The 24,280-nt window shown below is 40.5% G+C and overlaps 1 protein-coding gene across 9 annotated transcripts in view; it reads right to left on the bottom strand.

Annotated features, from left to right (window-relative positions):
• Positions 1–24,280, bottom strand: part of pds5a (PDS5 cohesin associated factor A) — a 220,537-nt gene that overhangs the window by 148,401 nt on the left and 47,856 nt on the right. For all 9 annotated transcript variants that reach the window (XM_043692710.1, XM_043692723.1, XM_043692753.1 and 6 more), the window contains exon 4: positions 9,586–9,672. In XM_043692710.1, the coding sequence (XP_043548645.1) occupies positions 9,586–9,672 (87 nt within the window). The remainder of the gene's footprint in view (positions 1–9,585; positions 9,673–24,280) is intronic.

Raw genomic sequence — 24,280 nt, 5'->3', positions numbered from 1 at the left:
ACTGAGTGTTGTATCTTAATTATATTTGCCTTGGTTCATACTGAATTGCAGTTTGCGTCTTTTCTTCTTTCTTTTCTTTTAAAATTGTATGTGGAGTAGAGTAGCAGTTTGTTTACTGTTATTGGTGTTATAACAAGATTGTTATACCATTTCTTAGTAATTTTATAATTTCGTAAAAAACTACTAGGAGTTAAGATAAAGGAACACTTTCAGGATGGTAACCTGTAACCAGTAAAGTATCATGGCAATCAGTGTCAGGGCCACAATCATTTATAGTACACATTACTAACTTGAATGGAGAAAAGTGAATATACTATTGCTTGCAGATGAGACAAAAGTAGGTGGGAAGGCAAATGGTGAGGATACCACAGAATCCGCAAAGGGATACAGACAGGTGAAGTGAGTGGACAAAAATTTGGTAGGTGGAATACCGTTTAAGGAAATGTGAAGTTAAGCATTTTTGGCAGGAAAAAAAAAGGAGCTGAGTAGTATTTAAATGGAGAAAGACTAACGAATCTGAGAGTAACTAGCTAAGTTAGCTTGAAGGTTTGTTTTCAGATGTTTTATCACCATGACTAGGTAATATCATCAGCGAGAGTCTCTGGTGAAGAGTTGGTTCTATGTCCCACCTCTCTATTCTAGGTCTTGGTTTCTTAAGATGGGTGATGTCATTTCCACTTCTTTTTATTCCCCGAGGGAAAGTAGATTGGATCATAATTTGATGTGTTTATTGACGAAGTTCTGGTCAGAATGTTATGCCTTTAAGAATTCTCATGCATGTCTTTGCTTCGCTTGTCCTAGGATGTGTGTGTTGTCCCAGTCAAAGTGGTGCTCTTCTTTGTCTGTATGTATGGAAACTAGTGATAGTAGGTCATGTCTTTTGGTGGCTAGTTGGTGTTCATGTGTCCTGGTGGCAAGTTTCCTGCTTGTTTGTCTGATATAGTGTTTTTTTTTAAAACAGTTCTTGCATGGTATTTTGTAAATAACGTTACTTTTACTGGTAGTATCTAATGGACCTTTTAGGTTCATTCGTCACTGTTTAAGTGTGTTGGTAGGTTTGTGGACTACCATGATACCAAGGGATCTGAGTAGTCTGGAAGTCATTTTTGATATGAGTATAACAGCAAGGAGGTAATTTTGGAGTTGAACAGAGCATCGGTCAGGGCACAGCTGGAGTAGTGTATGCAGTTCGGGTCACCTCACTACAGCAAAAATGTGACAGCACTAGAGGGAGTACAGAGGAGGTTAACCTGGGTTGGAGAAACTGAGCTATAAGGAGAAACTAGATAGACTTGGATTGTTTTCTCTAGAGCAGAGAAGACTGAGGGGGGACATGATTGAGATATTTAAGATTATGAGGGGTATGGACAAGGTGAATACAGAGCAGCTGTTTCCCTTGGTTGAAGAGTCAATCACAAGAGGGCACAGTTTTAGGGTGAGGGGCAGGAGATTCAGAGAGGATTTGGGAAAATACCTTTTCCTCCTCTGTCAATAGGGGAAATTATAGAATGCAATGCCTGGGAAGGTAGTAGAGGCCAGAAAGCTTACAAACTTTAAAAACTATTTGGATGGGCACTTCAAACATTCAAGGATATGGAACAAGTGCAGGAAATTGCGATTAGTGTCTTCAGTGATAGTTCTCGTCAGTGCAGCTTCAATGGGCTAAAAGGCCTTTTCTGCACTGTATTTATTAATAAACATAGATATGGGTAAAAGAAAGGTTGCATTTATTTCGCTCTCTTCAAGTCTCAAAGCAACTTTTTCATTGGCTATGAATATTACTTTTATTACACCAACCCAATTGCCTTTGAAGTGTTGGTAAGTTGCTTTCTTGAACCACTGCAATCCATCTTGTTTAAGCAAACCAGAAATGCTGTTCAGATGGGCATTCCAGATTTTTGACCGAAGAACATAATAGGAACAGCAACAGCTCTGAATTAAGATTGAGGAGATGCTTAGAAGGAAGCTTGCAACTGAAAATGTTTCTGCTGCCTTTGCCCTTCAAAGTGATAGGGGCTGTGAATTTGGAAGACCTTTTGCTGCCAAAAAAAGTACTTTTGAAGTGCTGCCACCACCGCAATGTTGGACATCTGGCAGCTAATCGGTAAAGGGCAAAGCAATCTGACAATGACCAAACAGTGTTTTTATGACATTGAGTTATACATGTTGGCCAGAACACCCAAGGTAACTTTCTTGTTCTCCTTAAAAATACGGTCATAGGATCTTTTATATTCTCCAAGCAGGCAGGTATGGCTAAACATTCATCCCAAAGATGGCACTTTCTCCACTGCAGCATTCTCTCAGTACTGAACTGAGCCATTATATTTATCCTCAAACCTTGAAATGCGACTTGAATCACGATCTTGTGACTCAGAGGTAAGAATGTAATCAACTGAGCCACAGCTGTCAATAAATAAGAAAACTGCAGACCTGTTAGAATGAGCAAGCCATTTTCAGAGCAGAAACATGAAAAAAAAATACATAGGAACTTAAAGTCCAAGAAGCAAATCAACAGATTTAAGGATGATAATGGTGAAAACTTCAGTGCTCAAGACAGCCAATCTACCTTTATGACTTCCACTCAAGGTAGAAGGAAAGGAAATTGCAAATGTATTAGTGAAAATTTCCCAAAGTTCTCTTGGTTCAGAAAACACACATTTGATTTGGGAAATCTTTTATCATTTAAGTAAAAGGGAGAGAAACCAGAAACAAAGTGTCTTCCAAGGTTACCTCCAGGCTCAATTCAGCCAGCTGAAAAATTGAGTTGGTGAATTGTCATTGTATACTTTTTATAGCAATGATATCTTTCCTTAGCTAAGGAGATCAAAACTGTACACTGAGAATCAGGTGCAGTCACATCAAAGCTCTATACAATTGCAGCAAGACTTCTTTACTTGTAATAAACACCAACTATATTAGTTAAGACAATATAAAAAGTTGAACAACAACACTAGCAAAATTATAAACTGAGAGAAAATAACCGTCTTAACATTGGAATCACCATCATTACAACCACAAAACTTATTCTCGGGTAATTCAAAGATACAATGGCAAATAAGGATATAAACAATCCATAATACATCGATATATGCTTCAGGATCAAGATCGCCAGTGGAAAGATGGTATAATCATAGCAGTACCAAGCCTGAGCAACTGAAGAATTTTAAACATCAACAATAACTCGAGTGAAATGAAAGCAGCAGCTTAATCACTCATTGCATACTAAAACTATAGAATGTAGATTCTCCTGCAATCGATTCTCCTGCAATGTCCCAGAAGTCCCTCTTTTTTTTGTGCTCAAGATACTAAATCAATGCCCTCCATCTATGTATTCCTAACCGATAAAGACAATTAACACAGCATTAACATGGCTAATCAATAAAGCTTGAAAGTGGGAGAAACTAGAAAATCATAACAAAACAAAAACACTTATTGCAAAACTAATTGTGCATCTTTGACAAGACAGAGATAGGAGAAGTTACATGGGAAATAAAGAAACAGGAGAGACAATAAATAAAAAAATTGTACAGGTTTTTATTGCAGAAGACAAAAATCATAACCAAAAGAATGGAAATCAAGAATCGAAAGAGGGTAACAAATTTAAAGTATCATTAGTAAAGAAAAAGCAGTGGAGAAATTAATCCAATGAAAAGTTGACAAATCCAACAGTCTGAGAGAAATTTCAGTGCATTGTAACTCGAATGGAATTTACTAAACATGAGAGTCGGCTGCAGTCAGAATGGATATGTTGGCTTTAGTGCTTCAAAATTTCATTGGTTCTAAATCAGTTCCAGTTTAAAAGGTAGCAAACATATTCAAGAAAAGGGGCAGATGAAGATCAATCATCAAATGGTATTAATATCTATCGTCGATGATATCTCCTTCATCAGTCCAGATAAAATTTAGCAGTTGTGAGCCATGAGCTAATGATGTAAGTTTTGACACAGAGACAGAGGGTGAGAGAGGAACAGACATACAGAAGGAAAAGCTACCAAGCTCAGTCACACCGGAGAGGCCAAGTTCTCTCAGCAGCCAAGAGGAGCAGTTTCACCATGACTGCTCCCAGGATCCACAAAATTATGGTCAGCGAAAGTGGTTGGCTGAACTCTCAAAAAGATTCAACAGCTACAAAAAACAAACCACTGCCCCCAGCAGACAACCTGTAGCTTGATGAGCAAAGGTTCCCTTGTGCAAACTTATAGCAGTGCTGCCTTGGGTTCCCTCTTGAGGGTTATGGAGGGGAAGCTTCTGCAATAATTGCAACAATGATCAGGGAGCAGGAGGTACTGCAAATCAAAAATTCATTCTTCAAGTATTGTGAAATTTATTTTGTTTCATTGGTACTTCTTTTGCCAATGTAGGAATATAGCCGTAAAGGTTTAGAGCAGAGAAAGAGCCCCATTTCAGCAATCATGTCTGCAGCAGTCACCAGGTATATATCTGCTCTAATCCCATTTTCCAGCACTTGGCCCATGGCCGTATATATAATAGTGTCTCCACTGTTCAGCTGAATACTTCTTAAATATTGAGGGTTCCAACCTCCACCACTCCTTCAGGTAATTAGCTCCAAATCCCCCAAACTCAGGAAAAGTCCATGCCCCTTACCTTAAATCTACACCCTTTGTTAGTGACCCCTCTACAAAGGGGAAACATTTCTTCCCATCTGCATTGCTCAGAATTTTGAGTACACCATTTAGGGTTCTCTACTCAATTTGTCTGCTCTAATGAAAACAACCCCAGTCCTCCATCTTAGTTGAAACACTCCAGTGCAGGCAACATCCTCCTGATTTTTGTCTGGAGCCTCCAGACAAAAATCTTTCCCATAGTGCGGTGACCAGAACTGCACAGAATACTCCAACTGTGGCCTGACTAGCATCTTACACTGTTCCATCATCAATTCCTTGCTTTTGTATTAAATTCCTCAACTAATAAGTATTCCATGTGCCTTCTTAATCATTTTAGCTACTCGTCCTTCAATTTTCAAGAATCTATAAATATACGCATCATGGTCCCTCTCATCCTCTACCTCTTAGGGTCATTTATTCCCTTGACTTGTTAGCCCTCCCAAAGTACGTCACCTCTCACTTTTAAGGATTAATTTTCATTCGTTACTGTTTTCCCCACCTGATCAGCTCATGTATTTGTAGTCAAAGGCTTTCTTTGTTGCTATTTACCACACCACCATCATTCATGTCTTCTGCACAATTTCAACCTCCTACATCCACATTTCAATATAGTTGTTTCCAATCCACTTTGGTTAGATCCTGTCTTATCATATCAAAGTCAGCCTTTATCCAATTTAGAACATTTAATTCCAGTCCATCTAGTCCTTTTACATAACAAACTGAAATCTTACTGAGGCTGTGGTCACGATCACTAAAATGTACCCATTGTAATTTCTACCATTTGCCTGCCTTTGCTCCCTAAAATTAGATATTGACAACTGCCTGGCTCTCTTTTTCAAGCCCATTTCTTCTCTGACTGCACATCTAAAGATTTATTACCCACATAACTTTCAGCTTTGCAGATGTATTACTGTGCCCCTGGCCGAAACTCAACCTTCAAAAACAGATGCTCAAGCTGCTCAAACAGGGAGCACTTCTTGCAGATGTGAAGACAGTTCAGATTTCCCACGTACTGCAGGCCTTACAACACATGGGACTGAGCTCCCTGGCATAGAGATCAATTACACTTACCCTAAGAATAAGACAAGTTGAAAAAGTATTTATTTTTATTCTTTTGAAAAAGATAAAACTCTTCATTTTTATTAATGCAGCTTGAAAAAGTGAGAAAAAAAACTTATTCATTACATACCAATCAACTTTCTGCTTTGTGCTGATGTCACAGCTTTTTCATATGCTAGGAGGGCTCATGCATGGGGTTCATTGCTACGATGACTGGCAAGATTTGAGCCTCAATGCTTTTATTGAGCGATCCACTGCTGCCTCATATCAAAGGGCTGCTTCACTCCCTTTGTGGTTTGGATAGGCTCTATTTTGACTTCAACCCTCAAGCTTTCATTGAGAAGTACCACTGACAATGTTCACAGCTGGACTCATTCTGCTTTGTTCCCACTCCAATTGGCCCAAATTACATTTGAAGTGCCACATTTTAACTGACAGGATACAGGTATAATGGAAGGTGAGATTTTCAGAGGAGTAGCAATTGTTATGATTTTTTTTGGGGTGCACATGGTGTGATGGAGGGTGGGGGCATAGAGAGGAATATGGTGGAGCGAGAGATTACTCCTTGAGGGATCAGTTTAATAATTACTCTAGAGTTAGATTAAAGGACCCAGCCTTTCCTGAGTAACTCAGCCAACTGCAACAGAATCCTTCATTTTAATTCCAGGAGTAAGGCAATTGCACAGCAAAATTTCAGTTTACTAGACAATTTGCTCAGACGGCAACATGAGGGATTCCACAGGATCCCACGATGCAAAAACTATCTATTGGTAAATCAGACTATATTTTAAATAAAAACAGAAATTACTCATCAAACTCAGTTCTGGCAGCAACACAAGTCATGTCAGATTCAAAAGGTTAGCAGTTTCTCCCTCCACAGTTGCTGCCACACCTGAGTGTCCCCAGCATTTTGTACTTTTCATTTCAGATTTTCAGCAACCATGGTATTTTCTTTTTATTATAACTTTTAATGTTTCATTTTTTCTGTTAATTATCATTCATCATTGGTGATCACTTGCTGTTGAAACTATTGTGCTTGATTAGCACCAGAATCTTCTGATTGGCCACTCAGTATTCATCCTCAGTTAACCACTTCCAAGTTCTACTTTACACATTTTAAATTCGTAACCAAATTCTGTTAACTGTTAGCTGTGATTTGGCAGTCTCTCACTGTCCTAGATTTTATTGTTTTGGTCTTCTTACTTAAAGGAGATTTCTACTTTCACTGGAGGCAGTTGAGAAGGTTAGTAGATTGATTGCTGGGATGAATTGATTGACTCATGAGGAAAGTTAAGCAGAATGGGGCTGTAAACATTGAAGTTTAGAAGAAGCAAGCAACCTTATACAGAATATGAAGTGTGTAGGATTTTTAGGGGGCTTACAAGGTAAATGCTGAGGGGATGTGTCCCATTTTGGGGTAATCTATAACTGGGGGCACAGATTTAAAATAAGGGGCCTCCCATTTAAACAGTGCCAAGAGGAATTTCTACTAAAAGGTCTGTTAATCTTTGGAATCCCCTTCTACAGAAATGAATTAATGCTGGGTCGCTGAATATCTTCAATCATGAGTTTCATAGATTTTAGATTTATGAGCAGTCCAAGATTATTTTGTGTTGGGGGGGGGGGTGCCTGTGTTGGTGCACATGGTAAGCAGAGTTGAGTCCCAATCAGATCAGTCATGCTCCAATATCTCAAAATTTCTTTTCCATGTGTTTAAATTCCTTCGGTCTCATTTCTCTGCCACACTGCCACTTTTTCAAACTTTAAAGCACCTTTTTACATGCAGACACATCCTTCCAGCACCATAGCCACGTTGTTAGATGTCAATGTATCACTCCTGTATTCTCTTCTCCACCAGTATCTCTCCATCCACTCTCCTTCAAATCCATTCTTAAAATATAGTTTTTCCACCTGGATTTATCAGATCTCCTAAGATCCATTTTCTCCTCTCAACTGTGTTCAGCACATGGAAAAACTATGTGTGATGATACATAGTTTTAAGAGGTGTATTATATCCTACATTTCTTTGAAGAGAGGTTTTAAAGCAGAGGTGAATCCACTGAAGTCGACAGCTGGAGAGGCCTCAAGTTTTTGTTGAAGTTGCAACAGTAAAAGCAGCCTAAATGGGTCGAGTCAAGCTCCCAGAGAGCTAGGATTTTTAATTTTTAGATTTTCAGTAGTTGCTGTTGGGTTTGGAAGCTGCAATACATCTCACCCTGCTACCCCCTCACTCAGTTTTATCTCAATGTTTTTTCTCCGGGACCAGAGAAATGCCTGTCAGACAATTCATTTTACTAAATTTGCCTTTCACAGGATGTTACAAAATTGGAAAGGTTACTGTTTAGTGGTTAAATAATCTATTTTTCTAAGTTTTCCAAGAAGTTATGTTATTCCAAATTTCTTCATTGCATTTTTAGTGTATGAATAAAATGCGTTTTGCTTAATGTCAAGTAGTTTGACCAACTGAATTGCATCTGGAACACAATACTTTACACTTACCTTTAAAGTAAGAAATAGTTCAAGTCTAAACTATCTCCTGAACATATTTTGAGGCATTTGGTTTGGTCCATGACAATGTGAAACATGATGAGAGCTAAAACAATAAAACACTATTTATATTTTTTTAATTCATTTATGGAACGTAGAAACCACTGGCCAGGTCAGTATTTATTGCCCATCCCTAATTGCATAGAAGGCAGTTGAGCGTCAACCACATTGCTGTGGGCCCGCATTGAGACCAAACTGGGAAAGGGCAGCTGATTTCCTTCCCAAAGGACATTTGTGAACCAGATGGATTTTGCCAACAACCAGCAAGAATTTCACAGTCATCATTACACACTTAATCCCAGATTTTTATTGAAATCAAATTCCACCACCTGCCATGGGTCTCCAATACATTACCTGGGCCTCTGTATTAATGGTCTGGTGATAATATCACTAGGCCATCACCTCCCCTCATTACACTGCAGTGAAAGTTTAACCTATGGCAACCGGCATGAGGCAGAATACGCAACTATCAAGAAAAACGCAACAGGTTAACAATTGACCTAAGCAGATATGTCTGTTTTGACAATCATTGTTGATTACCATAAAAAGCAGCTCTCCCACTTTCTCAGATGGTCAGAAAGATATTTTCAAATTAAATTGCAAGCCTTTTTTTTCTGAATCTGCGCTTGTTTGAGTAGAATACACCACCTTACAAATACATCCGTTAAAAAAAGTGCATGAGAAGTTTTTATATACAGTATAAAACAGCATTACTTGATACTGTATTAAAATGAGACATTCCAAGAAATAAATGATCTGAAACATTAACTCTGCTTCTCTCTCAACTGCTATCTGTTTTCAGAAGTTAATATTTACAGTAGTCAAAAAAAGGACACATTTTAACCCAAAATATTGATCGCTTAAGAATACCATCTTTAAATCGGACTGCATTCTGAATGCCCCAAATAATTTTTCTCGTGAACACCAGCTAGATTATTCTAAACCTTTGCTACCTCTCCTCCTCTGAATATCAGCTTTGCATATATCTTAAACGAGTCTATATTTGTTTCCTATAATTATATTTTGCAGATTTATTTGAAAGTGATAGCAATATTTTCTTTAACAAGTTTCTTTCTCAAACACTTGCTTTCAAGACTGGAGACATACTCCAGTACTATGAAGGGATTCCAGAAGACAGTCATGTTAACACCACTATGACTGAATACAAGGAGCTTTGCAACATTTTCAGTAATTTCTGTCATTCAGCTAGCTTCTATCAAGTGACAGCTAAACATTTAAATAAAATGTTGAGCCTACATTCAGAATAAAATTCTTAGTGTAAACAGTGTGTTTTTTTTAAATGTCACATATAGGCTTAATTTCTGTAATCTTAAAACAGGTTTAAATAGCTTACCTCTAACAAATAAAAATATCTATTGAACTGTGGACTTTTGGTATCTTCCAATCCTTTCAGTTGCCGTGTAATGAACATGAAAATATCCTGCCCAGATAAAAGAACAAGCAAAATTTAACAAATATTTTCAAAACAGTTAAAAATACTTCTGAACGATTCATGATCAAACAAAATGTTATACCCTAATTTGCAGACTTTATCAAAGTTGCATTTGTGGTAAAATATCAGCATAACCTTAACCCCCAGTCATTTGACTCTATCTTTTATCTGTAAACCAATCCTGCTAATACATTACACCAATACCAGGAGTTCTTATCGTTGGCAATAGCTTTATATAATAACTTCTGAAAATTTAAATATCCTACATCCACGAGTTTCCCAGTATCAACCCTGCTTGTTATATCCTCAAAGATCTATAGCAAGTTTATCAAACATGATTTTGCCCTCTTGTGGTGCTGTGATTGTGTCCCTACCCCTGGACTGGGAGGCTTGGGCTCAAGTCCTACCTGCTCTAACAAGTGTGAAAAAACATCTCTGACCAGGTTGATGAGAAAAAAGCTTCCCTTCCACCAAATCATGTTGACTGTTTGATTGTGTTAAGGTTTTCTAAATGTCCTATCTTGCCTTCCTTACTCACGGTCTCAAGCATTTTCCCAACAACAAATATTAGACTAACTGGCTTAGATTCCTGCTTTCTGTTTACCAATGCTCTTGAACAGCAGTGTCAAATTAGTTGTTTTCCAAACTACTGGAAACCTTCTTGAATCCAGTGAGTTCTGGAACATTTCAACCAATACCTCAACTACCTCTACAGCTACTTCGTTGCAAACCCTTGGATGCAAGCCAACAGATCTCAGTGACTTGACTGTCTTTAATCCCATGAATTTGTCATATACTTTTCCCCTTGTGATACAGACTGTTATTTGACTATTTGATTTATTGTTGTCACATATACCTAAGTACAGTGAAAAGTTTTGCTTTGTGTGCAGTATAGGCAGATCATAAGGATATACAAAACTAAGGGTGTTTCAATAGAGGCATACAAGGTTACGGTTACACAGGAGGTGCACAAAAGCAAGATCAACATTAGATTTCAGAGGTTACAAAGCATTTCCTCCCACTGGAATCTTATTTGCTTTCTCAGGGATGTTTCTGATAAACTCCACTATGAAGATCCATGCAAAATACTGGACTAAATTATTAGCCATTTTCCCTTCATTATTGATTTCCCAGTTATATCTTCCATGAGTCCTATACTTAGTTTAGCTATTTTCTCCTCACATTTCATATACAAAATCATCTTCCATGCATCCTTGCACATCTGATTTGTCCACTCAACATGCAGATTAAAATCACCCATGACAATTTCAGAATCTTGCTGTTTGTTTTAATATTTCCTATCAATTTACTTTCATTATCAATTTCCTTCACCTATTTGCTTTTTAGTCACCTGCTACTGGTTCCTTAAAATAAAACCCAATCCTCTGGTGATTACCTTCTTCAATCATCTCTGTTAACCACCAATGCTTCATCCTTCTCACTGAGACATTTATTTTGACCAGGATGAACTTTTGCTGAGCATTGTAAAATACCTGCTTAAATGTCTGCCGCTGATCATCCACTGACTTTTCCCCTTAAGTCTATTTTCCCAGCCCACTTTAGAAAATTCATCCTTCATACCACTGTAATCACCCTCATTTAAGTTGAGACATTTGACTCTTTGACAGCAACTCAAAGCATAGAGTCATAGAGATGTACAGTATGGAAACAGACCCTTCGGTCCAACTCATCCATGCCGATCAAATATCCTAACCTAATCTCGTCCCATTCAGATGCCTTTTAAATATTGTAATTGTACCAGCCTCCACCACTTCCTCTGGCAGTTCATTCCATACACGCACCACTCTCTGCGTGAAAAAGTTGCCCCTTAGGTCTCTTTTATATCTTTCTCCTCTCACCCTAAACCTATGCCCTCTAGTGCTAGACTCCCCCACCCCAAGAGAAAGACCTTGTCTATTTACCCTATTCATACCCCTCATGATTTTATAAATCTCTATAAAGGTCATTCCTCAGTCTCCAACGCTCCAGGGAAAATAGTCCCAGCCTATTCAATCTCTGCCTACAGCTCAAATCTTCCAACCCTGGAAACATCCTTGTAAATCCTTTCTGAACCCTTTCAAATTTCACACCACACTTCCTATAGGAAGGAGACCAGAAATGTACACAATGTTCCAAAAGTGACCTAACCAATGTCCTCTACAGCCGCAACATAGCCTTCCAACTCCTATACTCAATGCTCTGCGCAATAAAGGAAAGCATACTAAACACTTTCCTCTCTCCCCTATCTACCTGCAACTCCACCTTCAAGGAACTATGAACCTGCACTCCAAGGTCTCTTTGTTCAGCAACACTGCCCAGAACCTTACATGAAGTCCTTCCTTGATTTACCTTTCCAAAAGGCAGCACCTCACATTTATCGAAATTAAACTCCATCTGCCACTCTCAGCTCATTGGCCCATCTGATCAAGATCCCATTGTATTCTGAGGTAACCTTCTTCGCTGTCCACTACACCTCCAATTTTGGTGTCATTTGCAAACTTACTAACAATATCTCTGATGTTAACCCCTTAAAACTGAACACAAAATTTTACTATATAATCAACTACACATGAAGTAATGAGGTGTGATGAGATCGAATTAATGAGAGATCCTGTAAACAATACAGTCACAATATAGTGTAGTGAACCCTCAAATCTATCATTCTCCCACTAATTATTTTAAAGCCCGATCGACAACCTATTTCTATGATTCATTAGGGAAGTGGAGCCCGTGACAAACATAACAGCTCTCTCTTTACCAAGTATTGGTGCCAATGGCCCCAGTAATGGAAACTCATTTCCCACTCACCAATATCTTATTTATCCAAAACCAGTTTGCACAGGACTTAGATAGTACTCTGGAAATTGCCACCTATATGGGCCTGCTTCTTAATTTAGCCCCAAGCTATTCCTGATACCCCAGAACACCTAACACTCCCACAGCCAAGTAATTGCACATGGCCATCATGGACCTAACAAACTTTCAGCAGCACCTATGTACCGGAGCTGCAATACATCACCTGCCCAGCCATCTCTATTCTTAACTCATCCATTCGGAGTTAATTATTTTAAAGGTTAATTTCTTAAATGTATTCTTTAGCTGCAATAACAGCTCATGATTTAAACCCATTAGTCAAGACACATGGAAGAAATACCCACCAATTATCTACGTGTTTCTTGTAATGTGACACTTCAGCTCTAACAGGAAGAAACAAGCTCAAGAGGCTCTCTAGAACCAGTGAGTAACTCCATCAGTAGCTGCACTTATGGTCTAAAAGTGGTCTTATGTAAGACATTGGAGCAGATTGAGCTATCAGGCCCATCGAGTCTGTTCCACCATAGCTGATTTGTTTCTCAACCCCATTCTCCTGTCTTCTCTCTGTAACCTTTGATCCCTTTACTAATCAAGAACCCATCTCTGTCATAAATGCACTCAATGACTTAGCCTTCTGTAGCAATGAGTTCCACAGATGCACCATCCTCTGAGTCAAGCACTTTCTCCTCATCTCAGTTCTGAAGTCGCCCCTTCATTCTGAGACTATGCCCTTGGGTCCTTGTCTCTATAATCAGTGGAAAGATCTTTGCCATGTCCATTCAAACCAGACTTCTGTGCTCTGTATTCTTCTTTGTTAAGCTGCTAACCTGCTTCCTCAACTGTTTGCAAACCTGATGATTCATCTGTCCTTGTCTGGAGTAGCCAAAGTAAGTCTCTAAAACTACACGGTGTCTCAAAATACTTCAGAAATTATCCAACAGGTCTCACGATGAATGATGAGCAAGATGTATGCTAGCTTTGCCAGAAATGGGCCCAACTTATTCATAAAATATCAATTAAACATTCACTCTTGACATCAGCAACAACTGTAGCAGTGTGAACAAGTTGTACAAGAGCAATTCACCAAGCCTTTCTTTCACAGCACTCCGAAAATTGTAACCTCCACTACCTGGAAGCACAAGCACTGCAGGAACAGAACCACTAACTGAAAACTTCACTCTAAAGTCTCACACAATTCTAAATTTGTAATATTTCGCCATTCCTTGACTATTAAGCACTTAATAGCACTGTGGTTGCACCAAAAGTGTATCTCATTGAAACAGAGGTTCAAAATAGATCCTTGCCACTACCTTTTCAAGGACAATTAGAGTTGTGCAATAAATGCGGGCCTTGCTGACAACACCCATGTCCTAAGACCAATACAAACTCTGTTGCTCATCAACTGACACAAATCAATTACACCTCATCCTTGAAGCTATCCTTACGTTTGTGAATACATTGGTGTCATGGTTATATTATGAGACAATTACTCGAGATAATTTGAACTCTTAATCCCAAATTGCAGTTCGAGAACATGAATAAAATTTCTAAACAATTATCCAAGCAAAATAGTCGTGATTCAGTAAGACTGTCAGGACATCTTAACTAATGACCTTCTGAGAAGAAAATATGCTTTTCTTACCAAGTCTGGCCTATAGGTGGCTCCAGTCTCATACCAATATGGTTGATTTTTAACTGTCCCACTTCCACCAAAGTACATGAAACCACAATAAAGAAGGCAACACACATTGCAGTCGGGCAACTCAGGATAGACAATCAGTATCAACAGCAATGCACACAAACATGAACAAAACCTAGTCATGGTAAAGATCACATTTTGTGCATACTTTATCTAAATGTTGAAGGACTGGGGAATGTTCAGATAATACCATAAATTTTATACCAATTTGAATGAGATTAAATATAATACATTTAACAACATGAAGATATTTTTTCCAGAAGAGGAGGCTAATAGTAGACCTGAGAGAGATAGAGTCACAGAGATGTACAACATGGAAACAGACCCTTCGGTCCAACCCGCCCAGATATCCCAACACAATCTAGTCCCACCTGCCAGCACCTCTCACCCATATCCCTCCAAACACTTCCTATTCATATACTCATCCAAATGCCTTTTAAATGTTGCAATTGTGTCAGCCTCCACCACTTCCTCTGGCAGCTCATTCCATACACGTACCACCCTCTGAGTGAAAAAGTTGCCCCTTAGTTCCCTTTTATATCTTTACCCTCTCACCCTAAACCTATGCGCTCTAGTTCTGGACTCCCTGACCCCAGGGAAAAGACTTTGTCTATTTATTCTATCCACGCGCCACATAATTTTATAAACCTATATAAGGTCACCCCACAGCCTCCGACACTCCAGGAAAAACAGCCCTAGCCTGTTCAGCCTCTATAGAGCTCAAATCCTCCAACCCTGGCAACAATCCTCGTAAATGTTTTCTCAACTCTTTCAAGTTTCACAACATCCTTCCAATAGGAAGGAGACCAGAATTGCACACAATATTCCAACAGTGTCCTATATAGCCGCAACATGACCTCCCAACTCCTGTACTCAACACTCTGACCAATAAAGGAAAGCATACCAAATGCCTTCTTCACTATCCTATCTACCTGCGACTCCACTTTCAAGGAGTTATGAACCTGCACTCCAATGTCTCTGTTCAGCAACACTCCCTAGGACCTTACCATTAAGTGTATAAGTCCTGATAGGATTTGCTTTCCCAAAATGAAGCATTTATCTGAATTAAACTCCATTTGCCACTTTCAGCCCATTGACACATCTGATCAAGGACCTGTTGTAATCTGAGGTAACCTTCTTTGCTGTCCATTACACCTCCAATTTTGGTGTCATCTGCAAACTTACTAACTATACCTCTTATGCTCACATCCAAATCGTTTATACAAATGACAAAAAGTAGAGGGCCCAGCACCGATCCTTGTGACACTCCACTGGTCACAGGCCTCCTGTCTGAAAAACAACCCTCTACCATCACCCTCTGTCTTCTACCTTTGAGCCAGTTCTGTCTCCAAATGGCTAGTTCTCCCTGAATTCCATGAGATATAATCTTGCTAACTAGTCTCCGATGGGGAATCTTGTTAAACGCCTTACGGAAGTCCATATAGATCACACCTATCGCTCTGCCCTCATCAATCCTCTTTGTTACTTCCTCAAAAATCTCAGTCAAGGTTGTGAGAGATGATTTCGCACGCATAAAGCCATGTTGACTATCCCTAATCAGTCCTTGTCTTTCCAAATACATGTACATCCTGTCCCTCAGGATTCCCTCCAACAACTTGACCACCCCCAACGTCAGGCTCACTGGTCTATAGTTCCCTGGCTTGTCCTTACCACCTTTCTTAAACAATGGCACCACGTCAGCCAACCTCCAGTCTTTCAGAACCTCACCTGTGACTATCGATGATACAAATATCTCAGCAAGAGGCCCAGCAATCATTTCCCCACCTTCCCACAGAGTTCAAGGTCACACCTGATTAGGTCCTGAAGACTTATCTACTTTTACGCATTTCAAGACATCCAGCATTTCCTCCTTTGTAATCTGGACATTTTGCAAGGTGTCACCATCTATTTCTTGCATATCTTTTTCCACGGTAAATACTGATGCAAGATACTCATTTAGTATCTCCCCCCATTTTCTGCGTCTCCACACAAAGGCTGCCTTGGTAATCTTTGAGGGGCCCTATTCTCTCCCGACCTCATTACCCTTTTGTCCTCAATGTATTTGTAAAAACCCTTTGGATTCTCCTTAATTCCCCTTTTTGCCCTCCTGATTTCCCTCTCAAGTATACTCCTACTTCCTGTCTATACCTGACATATGCTTCCTCCTTTTTCTTAACCAAACCCTCAATTTCTTTAGTCATCCAGCATTCCCTATACTTACCAGCCTTTCCTTTCACCCTGACAGGAATATACTTTCTCTGGATTCTCGTTGTCTCATTTCAGAAGGTTTCCCATTTTCCAGGCATCCCTTTACCTGCGAACATCTGCCCCCAATCAGCTTTCAAAAGTTCTTGCCTAATACCGTCAAAATTGGCCTTTCTTCAATTTAGAGCTGAAAATGTGTTGCTGGAACAGCGCAGCAGGTTAGGCAGCATCCAGGGAACAGGAGAATCGACGTTTCGGGCATAAGCCCTTCTTCAGGAAACTGAAGAAGGATTCCTGAAGAAGGGCTTATGCCCGAAACGTCGATTCTCCTGTTCCCTGGATGCTGCCTGACCTGCTGCGCTGTTCCAGCTACACATTTTCAGCTCTGATCTCCAGCATCTGCAGACCTCACTTTCTCCTTTCTTCAATTTAGAACTTCTACTTTTAGATCAGGTCTATCCTTTTCCATCACTATTTTAAATCTAATAGAATTATGATCGCTGGCCCCAAAGTGCTCCCCCAATGACACCTCAGTCACCTGGCCTTTCTTATTTCCCAAGAGTAGGTCAGGTTTTGCACCTTCTCTAGTAGGTACATCCACATACTGAATCAGAAAATTGTCTTGTACACACTTAAATTCCTCTCCATCTGAACCCTTAACACTGTGGCAGTCCCAGTCTAGGTTCGGAATGTTAAAATCCCCTACCATAACTACACTATTTTTCTTACAGATAGCTGAGATCTCCTTACAAGTTTGTTTCTCAATTTCCTGCTGACTATTAGGGGGTCTATAATACAATCCCAAAAAGGTGATCATCCCTTTCTTATTTCTCAGTTCCACACAAATAACTTCCCTGGGTGCATTTCCAGGAATATGTTCCCTCAGAACATGCCATCCCTCATCAAAAACTCCCCCTTCTCTTGCTCCTTTTCTATCCTTCCTGTAGCATTTGTATCCTGGAACATTAAGCTGCTAGTTCTGCCCATCCCTGAGCAGTGTTTCTGTAATTGCTATGATATCCCAGTCCCATGTTCCTAACCATGCTCTGAGTTCATCTGCCTTCCCTGTAAGGCCCCTTGCATTGAAATAAATGCAGTTTAATTTATTTGTCCTACCTTGTCCCTGCCTGCCCTGACTGTTTGACTCGCTTCTGTTCTTAACTATACCAGTCTCAGATTGATCTCTTTCCTCACTATCTCCCTGGGTCCCACCCTCACACCTTACTACTTTAAATCCTCCCAGCAGCTCTAGCAAAGCTCCCTGCCAGTATCTTAGTCCCCTTCCAAGTTAGGTGCAATCTGTCCTTCTTGTACAGGTCACTTCTACCCCAAAACAGCTTCCAATGATCCAAAAATGTGAATCCTTCTCCCATACACCAGCTCCTCAGCCATGCATTCATCTGCTGTATCCTCCTATCCCTGCCCTCACGAGCTCGTAGCACCAGGAGCAATCCAGATATTACTACTCTCAAGGACCTCCTTTTTAAATTCCTGCCTAACTCTCTAATCTCCCTTCAGAATCTCAACCTTTTCCCTTCCTATACTGTTGATTCCAACGTGGACAGTGACCTCTTGCTGGCCCCTCTCCCCCTTGAGAAAATTCAGCACACTCTGAGGCATACTTGATCCTGGCACCAGAGAAGCAACACATCATTCTGATTTTTCGCTGCTAGCCACAGAAACGTCTGCCTGTACCTCGGACTAGAGAGTCCCCTAACACAATTGATCTCTGAAGTTGTCACTTCAATATGATAGACATGCAGATAGAATGTGTTCACTGATCAATAAGTAAAGAGCATAGACGCATAATTCTAAGGTAACCAAAAGGATCAAATAAGAATCTTCAGAACTGTAACCTGTAAATAGTGGAGTGCCAGAGCAATCAGTGCTCAAGCCACAATTATTTACAAAATATATTAATGACCTGTGTGAGGCAAATGAACAAATTATGGCCAAGTTTGCAAATCAAACAAAAATAGATGGGAAGGTAAGTGGTCAGTATGATGGAACCTGCAGAGAGATGCAGACAGCAAGTGGGGAAAAACTGGTCAGTTGGAATATAATGTGGGGCAATGAGAGGATACACACATTATCAGTAAGAACAGAGGAGTTGAGTATTAGTTAAATAGAGAAAGACTAAAGAAAGCTACAGAATCCTCATGCATAAATGACAAAATGGCTGTTGTGTACATTCAGCAGGCAATAGAGAAAGCAAATGTAATGGAATCAGCAAGTTTTGAGAAGATTTGTAGTTCAGGTTGAAGTTTTGGATATAGGTTTGCTCGCTGAGCTGGAAGGTTCATTTCCAGATGTTTCAGCACCCTATTAGGTAACATCTTCAGTGGGCCTCCAGGTGAAGCACTGTTGATAATTCCTGCTTTCTATCTTTATGTTTGGGTTGGTGGTGTCATTTCCTGTTCTTTTTCTCAGGGGGTGGTGGATGGGGTCTAATTCGATAGCGACACTAATTATTTTTACAAAATACTGTGCAAAGACTGTAACAAACACTACATTGGACAAACAGGCAGAAAACTAGCCACCAGGATCCGTGAACATCAACTAGCCACAAAACAACATGACCCTCTCTCACTAGTATCCTTACATACTGATGAGGAAGGACACCACTTCAACTGGGACAACACATCAATTCTAGGACAAGCCAAACAGAGACACGCATGAGAATTCCTAGAAGCATGGCATTCCAACATGAACTCTATCAACAAACACATTGACTTGGACACCATCTACCACCCCCCGAGAAAAAGTAAACGATATCACCATAGTAAATGACTCTGAACAACCCATCTTTCACTTTAAAACACTAGTCCTTGTTTTTTGACCTTGGACTAAGGGGACCAGCTACTTGCCTTTCTATACGGTCTCCCCTCAATCTTCTCGACTCAGAAGAAAACAACCCATGATTATCCAGCTCTCTTTAAAGCAGAAATGCTCCATCCTGGGCAGAATCTTGGTCAATCTCCTCTGCACCTGATTCACTGCAAGCACATCCATCCTATAGTGTGGTGACCAGAACCGCACACAGTATTTCAGTTGCGGCCAACCAAAATTTTGTACAGCGCTGTGCTCTTATAATCTGTGCCTTGATTGAAAAAGGCAAGTGTCCCATTTGCCTGCTTCACTATCCTACAAACCTGTCTCGGGATCTGTGGGCAAGCATCTCAAGATTCCTCTGTCCATCCAAGCTTCCTTAGGTTCTGCCATTCATAGGTAACTTGCTTCTCTTAATTCTAAGAAAGTGCAGCACCTCTCATTTATACGGAATAAATTCTACCGGCCTCTGACCTGCTTATCTAACTAATCCATTTCTATCTTCCTGTAACCAAAGACCCCTATCCTCAGTATCAAACACACTGGCAATTTTTGCATCAACCACAAACTTGCGTATCACCAACCCCCATCAAGATTCTCAGCTACATCATTTATGAATAACAAAAACAATCAAGGGACCCAACAATGACTCCTGTGGAATACCCCTGTACACTGGCCTCCTGGCACACAAACAGCCTTTTACCATCACCCTCTGTCTCTGGCCACTAAGCCAATTTTGGATCCTATTTGCCAAATTACCCCTGCTCTCATGAGCTTGTATTTTATCAGTGTCCCATGTTGGAGCCTGTCAAAGGCCTAGCCAAAATCCACATAAACTGCATCAACAGCCCTACCCCACCTACATACTTGGTTACCTCCTTGAGAAATTGAAATTTGTTTGGGATGACCTCCTTCTGACAATCCCTGATCAAACCATGCTTCTTTAAATGGGGATTTATTTTCTCCTTCACTATTTACTCTAATAGTTTCTCTACCGCTGATGTGAGACTCTCTAGCCTGTAATTCCCTAGTTTCTCTCTACCACCATTCTGGAAAAGTTGAAACATAGTAGCTGCCCTCTGGCACCTCCCCTGTGGCCACAGATGATTTAAAAATTTGGGTCAGAGTGCTTATTATTTCCTCCTTCATCTCCCACAGCTGCCTGAGATGCAACTCATGCAGACCGGAGAATCTGCCCCATCTTAACTGAGCCAAAACCTGTAGTACCTCCTTGCTTCCGATAACAATTTCAAGAACTTCACAGTCCATCTTCTCAAATTCTGTACTTGCATCTGCCTTCTCTCAAGACAGATAATAAGTACTTGTTTAACCCTACCCATGTCCTCTAGCTTCATACACAGATTGGTTCCTTATCCCTAATAAGCTCCCACTCTATGGTTGTGATCTTCCTCACAATCAAGTTGTAGAATATCTTGGGATTCTCTGTAACCTTGCCCAGCAGTGCTGTGTGTGCATGCCCCTCTTTGTTCTACTTGCTTTCTTGAGAATCACTCCCCCTGTACTTTGTACTCTTTCAAACCTCCACTGAAACGCTCCCTGTGTCCCAGTTACACCTCTCTCTTTTTCTTCAATGCAGAATATTCCAAGACCTCCAGGGTTCTCTGAGCTTGTTGGACTTACATGTCAACGTCGAGGGACATGCTGGGCCTGTACACTCTCCCCAGCACCTTTCTGAATGCTTCTCACTGTTCTGCTGTAGATTTACTGTCATGTGGCTGTTCCTAGTCTATTTTGGCCAGATCCTGCCTTACTCTAATAAAATCTGCCTTAATTCATCCAAAACCCTTTTCTATTTATTCACTCATTAGACATCGATGTCACTGGCCAGTGTTTATTACATGCCCCAAGATGTCCTTGACAAAGTGCAGGTAGACAGAACCACAATGCTGCTGGGTAGGGAATTCCAGGACATTGACTCAGCAACAGTGTAGGGTGATATATTTGCAAATGGTGGTGTTCCCATGTATCTGCTGACCTTGTCCTTCTAGATGGAAATAGTTGTGGATTTGGAAGTTGCTGTCTAAGGGTCTTTTGTAGATTTCTGTAGGCATCTTGTTGTACACATTGCTGCTATTGAGCATCAGTAGAGGAGCGAGTAGATGTTTGTCTATGTGGTGCCAATTAAGCAGGTGGCTTTGTCCTGGATGGCATCAAGTTTCTCAAGTGTTGTTGGAGCTGCAGCCATGCAGTTAGGTGATAAATGTTCCATCACACTCCTGACTTGTGCCTCATACATGGTGGACAGGCTTTAGAGAATCAGGAAGTGAATTACCCACAGCAGTATTCCTAGTCTCTGAACTACTTCTGTAGCCACTAAATTTATATGGTGGGTCTAGTCAAGTTTCTGGTCAACGTGTCGTCTCGTTCTCCCCTCAGTCAAAGCAAAATGCTGAGAGACACCGTATGGTTTTACCTCCTTCATCTTTATTCCGGGCCCTGGAGGGAGAGAGAACGATTGTCCATGTGCACAGAGACATGAGTTCTTGGTCTTCTCTCTCGAACAGCAGTTTCTTGATGAATATAGTCATTTTACAGGGAGGAGCATCCAGATATGGCAACATACATATTGATTGGGTGAGCATTACAATCAACAAGTGTCGATAGTAAAGATTAAGCCATCTGCTATTACACAATGAATGTTCATAACCTTAACTGGCTTCACATAATGAATACTGTTTACCTTGTTAAACTGACCTTACATACTGAATGCTTCCAATATTGTTAAATGGCTCTACATAATGAATGCTTTTTAACCTTGTTAACCCATTACCCTTGCCTCCAGTACCCCATTGTTAATTGCAAGTTCTTACCTGACCTGTGTCATGCTCAGATGAACTTCTCATTTCACAAAACTCAGAACTTAACTCTTTCCCTACTTGCTCATACCCTATACACATTCTTAAACGATAACTCCAAGTATGTTAACTGGGGGGGGGAAGAAGAATTCAGTGACAGTGAGACCACTATTGATAGGCAATGGTTAGATTGTCTCTTACTGGAGATGGTCATTGCCTGGCATATGTGGCACAAATGTTACTTGTCACTTGTTAGCTGAAGCCTGTATATTGCCCAGATCTTGTTGCATTTGGACACTTTCAGTGACTGAGGACTCGCGAATGGTGCTGGACATTGCACAATCATCAAACATCCCCACTTCGGAGCTTTTGATCGAGGGAAGGTTCGTGAAGCAGCTTTGCACCTTGCACATTAGCCTGAAGAACGTTGGCTCTTCTGCCACGGTGGTAGCATCCCTATCACGGAACTGGGAAGCCCAGGTTCCACTGTCACCTGCAGATGTGTCAAGGGCTGTTATTTTCACCTCACCTCTGGAGTTCAGCTCTCATACATTCTTGAACCAAAAATATAATTTGGCCAGGAGCTGAAAGTTCTTAGCGGAACCCAAACTAAGTGTAAGTGAGTAGGTTGTTGCTAAGCAGATGCTCGCTTGATGGGTAGATGTAAGTGTCACAGCTGTACTGGAACAGCTTGGCAAGTCTTCAGTACTATTGCTAGAATGTTGTCAGAGACACTGCAGTATTCAATAGTTTCTTGATATCATGTGCAGTGAACAGAATTGCATCAGTGATGCGGGGAGCACTGGAAAAGGCAGAGATGGATCCTCTGCTCAGCACTTCTGGCTGAAGACTGCTGCAAATGCTTCACTTTCATCTTTTGCACTGATGTGCCTGGATCTTCCATCATTGAGGATGAGGATATATGTGGAGCACCCATTATCCTCCGCCATTCATGACTGGATGTGGTAGGACTTAAGAGCTTAGATCTTAGCGTGTTTTGAGAAGATTTATAGTTCAGGTTGAGGTTCTGGATGTAGGTTTGCTCGCTGAGCTGGAAGGTTCATTTTCAGACATTTCGTCACCATGCTAGGTAACATCTTCAGTGAGCCTTCTGATGAAGCATTGGCACTATGGCTCACTTTTTGTGTGTTTAGGTTTCCTTGGGTTGGTGATGTCATTTCCTGTGGTGACGCAGTTTCCTCTGGTGATGTAATTTCCTGTTCTTTTTCTCAGGGGGTGGTAAATGTGATCCAAGTCAATGTGTTTATTGATAGAGTTCCGGTTGGAATGCCATGCTTCTAGGAATTCTCATGCGTGTCTCTATTTGGCTCGTCCTAGGATGGATGTGTTGTCCCAGTCGAAGTGGTGTCCTTCCCCACCTGTACGTAAGGATTCTAGTTAGACTGGGTCATGTCTTTTTGTGACTAGTTGTTGCTCACATATCCTGGTGGCTCGTCTTCTGCTGTTTGTCCAATGTAGTTTTTGTTACAGTCCTTGCAAGGTATTTTCCACAGGAAATGATGTCACCACAGAAATGACATCACCAACCCATGGGGCATGGATAGGATTAATAGGATTAATAGACAAAGTCTTTTCCCTGGGGTCGGGGAGTCCAGAACTAGAGGGCATAGGTTTAGGGTGAGAGGGCAAAGATAAAAAAGAGACCTAAGGGGCAACTTTTTCACACAGAGGGTGGTACGTGTATGGAATGAGCTGCCATAGGACATGGTGGAGGCTGGTACAATTGCAACATTTAAGAGGTATTTGGATGGGTATATGAATAGGAAGGTTTGGAGGGACATGGGCCGGGTGCTAGCAGGTGGGACTAGATTGGGTTGGGTTATCTGGTCGGCATGGACGGGTCCATGCTCTACACCTATGACTCTATGTGCCAGAGTCCTGTTTCTTTTTGTCACTATTCTCCTTTCTAACTGTGATTTTTGCCTTTCCCTTTCCATTTTGTCTGTCTCGTTTAAATATCAAAAAGCCTGGAATATTTAGATTTTTAACCTTGGTTTTACTGTAACCAGTGCCAAAAACTTAAATCAAACCAATTCGTTTCCAACTGTGTTATTAATTTATTGCCTTTGCTGAGATGCTCCACACATTCAAATTTTGTGCTTTAGCTTTAATTTACTTGTTTTCCCCCCAACCTCATTACAATTACCAATGTCCTATTTAGTTATGCTATATTTTGTCCATTTTTTCCCACTCTGCTTGTTTCTACTTGTTT

Source organism: Chiloscyllium plagiosum, chromosome 1 (genome assembly GCF_004010195.1).
Source record: "Chiloscyllium plagiosum isolate BGI_BamShark_2017 chromosome 1, ASM401019v2, whole genome shotgun sequence".
Lineage (NCBI taxonomy): Eukaryota > Metazoa > Chordata > Chondrichthyes > Orectolobiformes > Hemiscylliidae > Chiloscyllium > Chiloscyllium plagiosum.
Note: the sequence above shows the minus strand (reverse complement) of the source record. Positions and strands in the feature narration are given on the sequence as shown.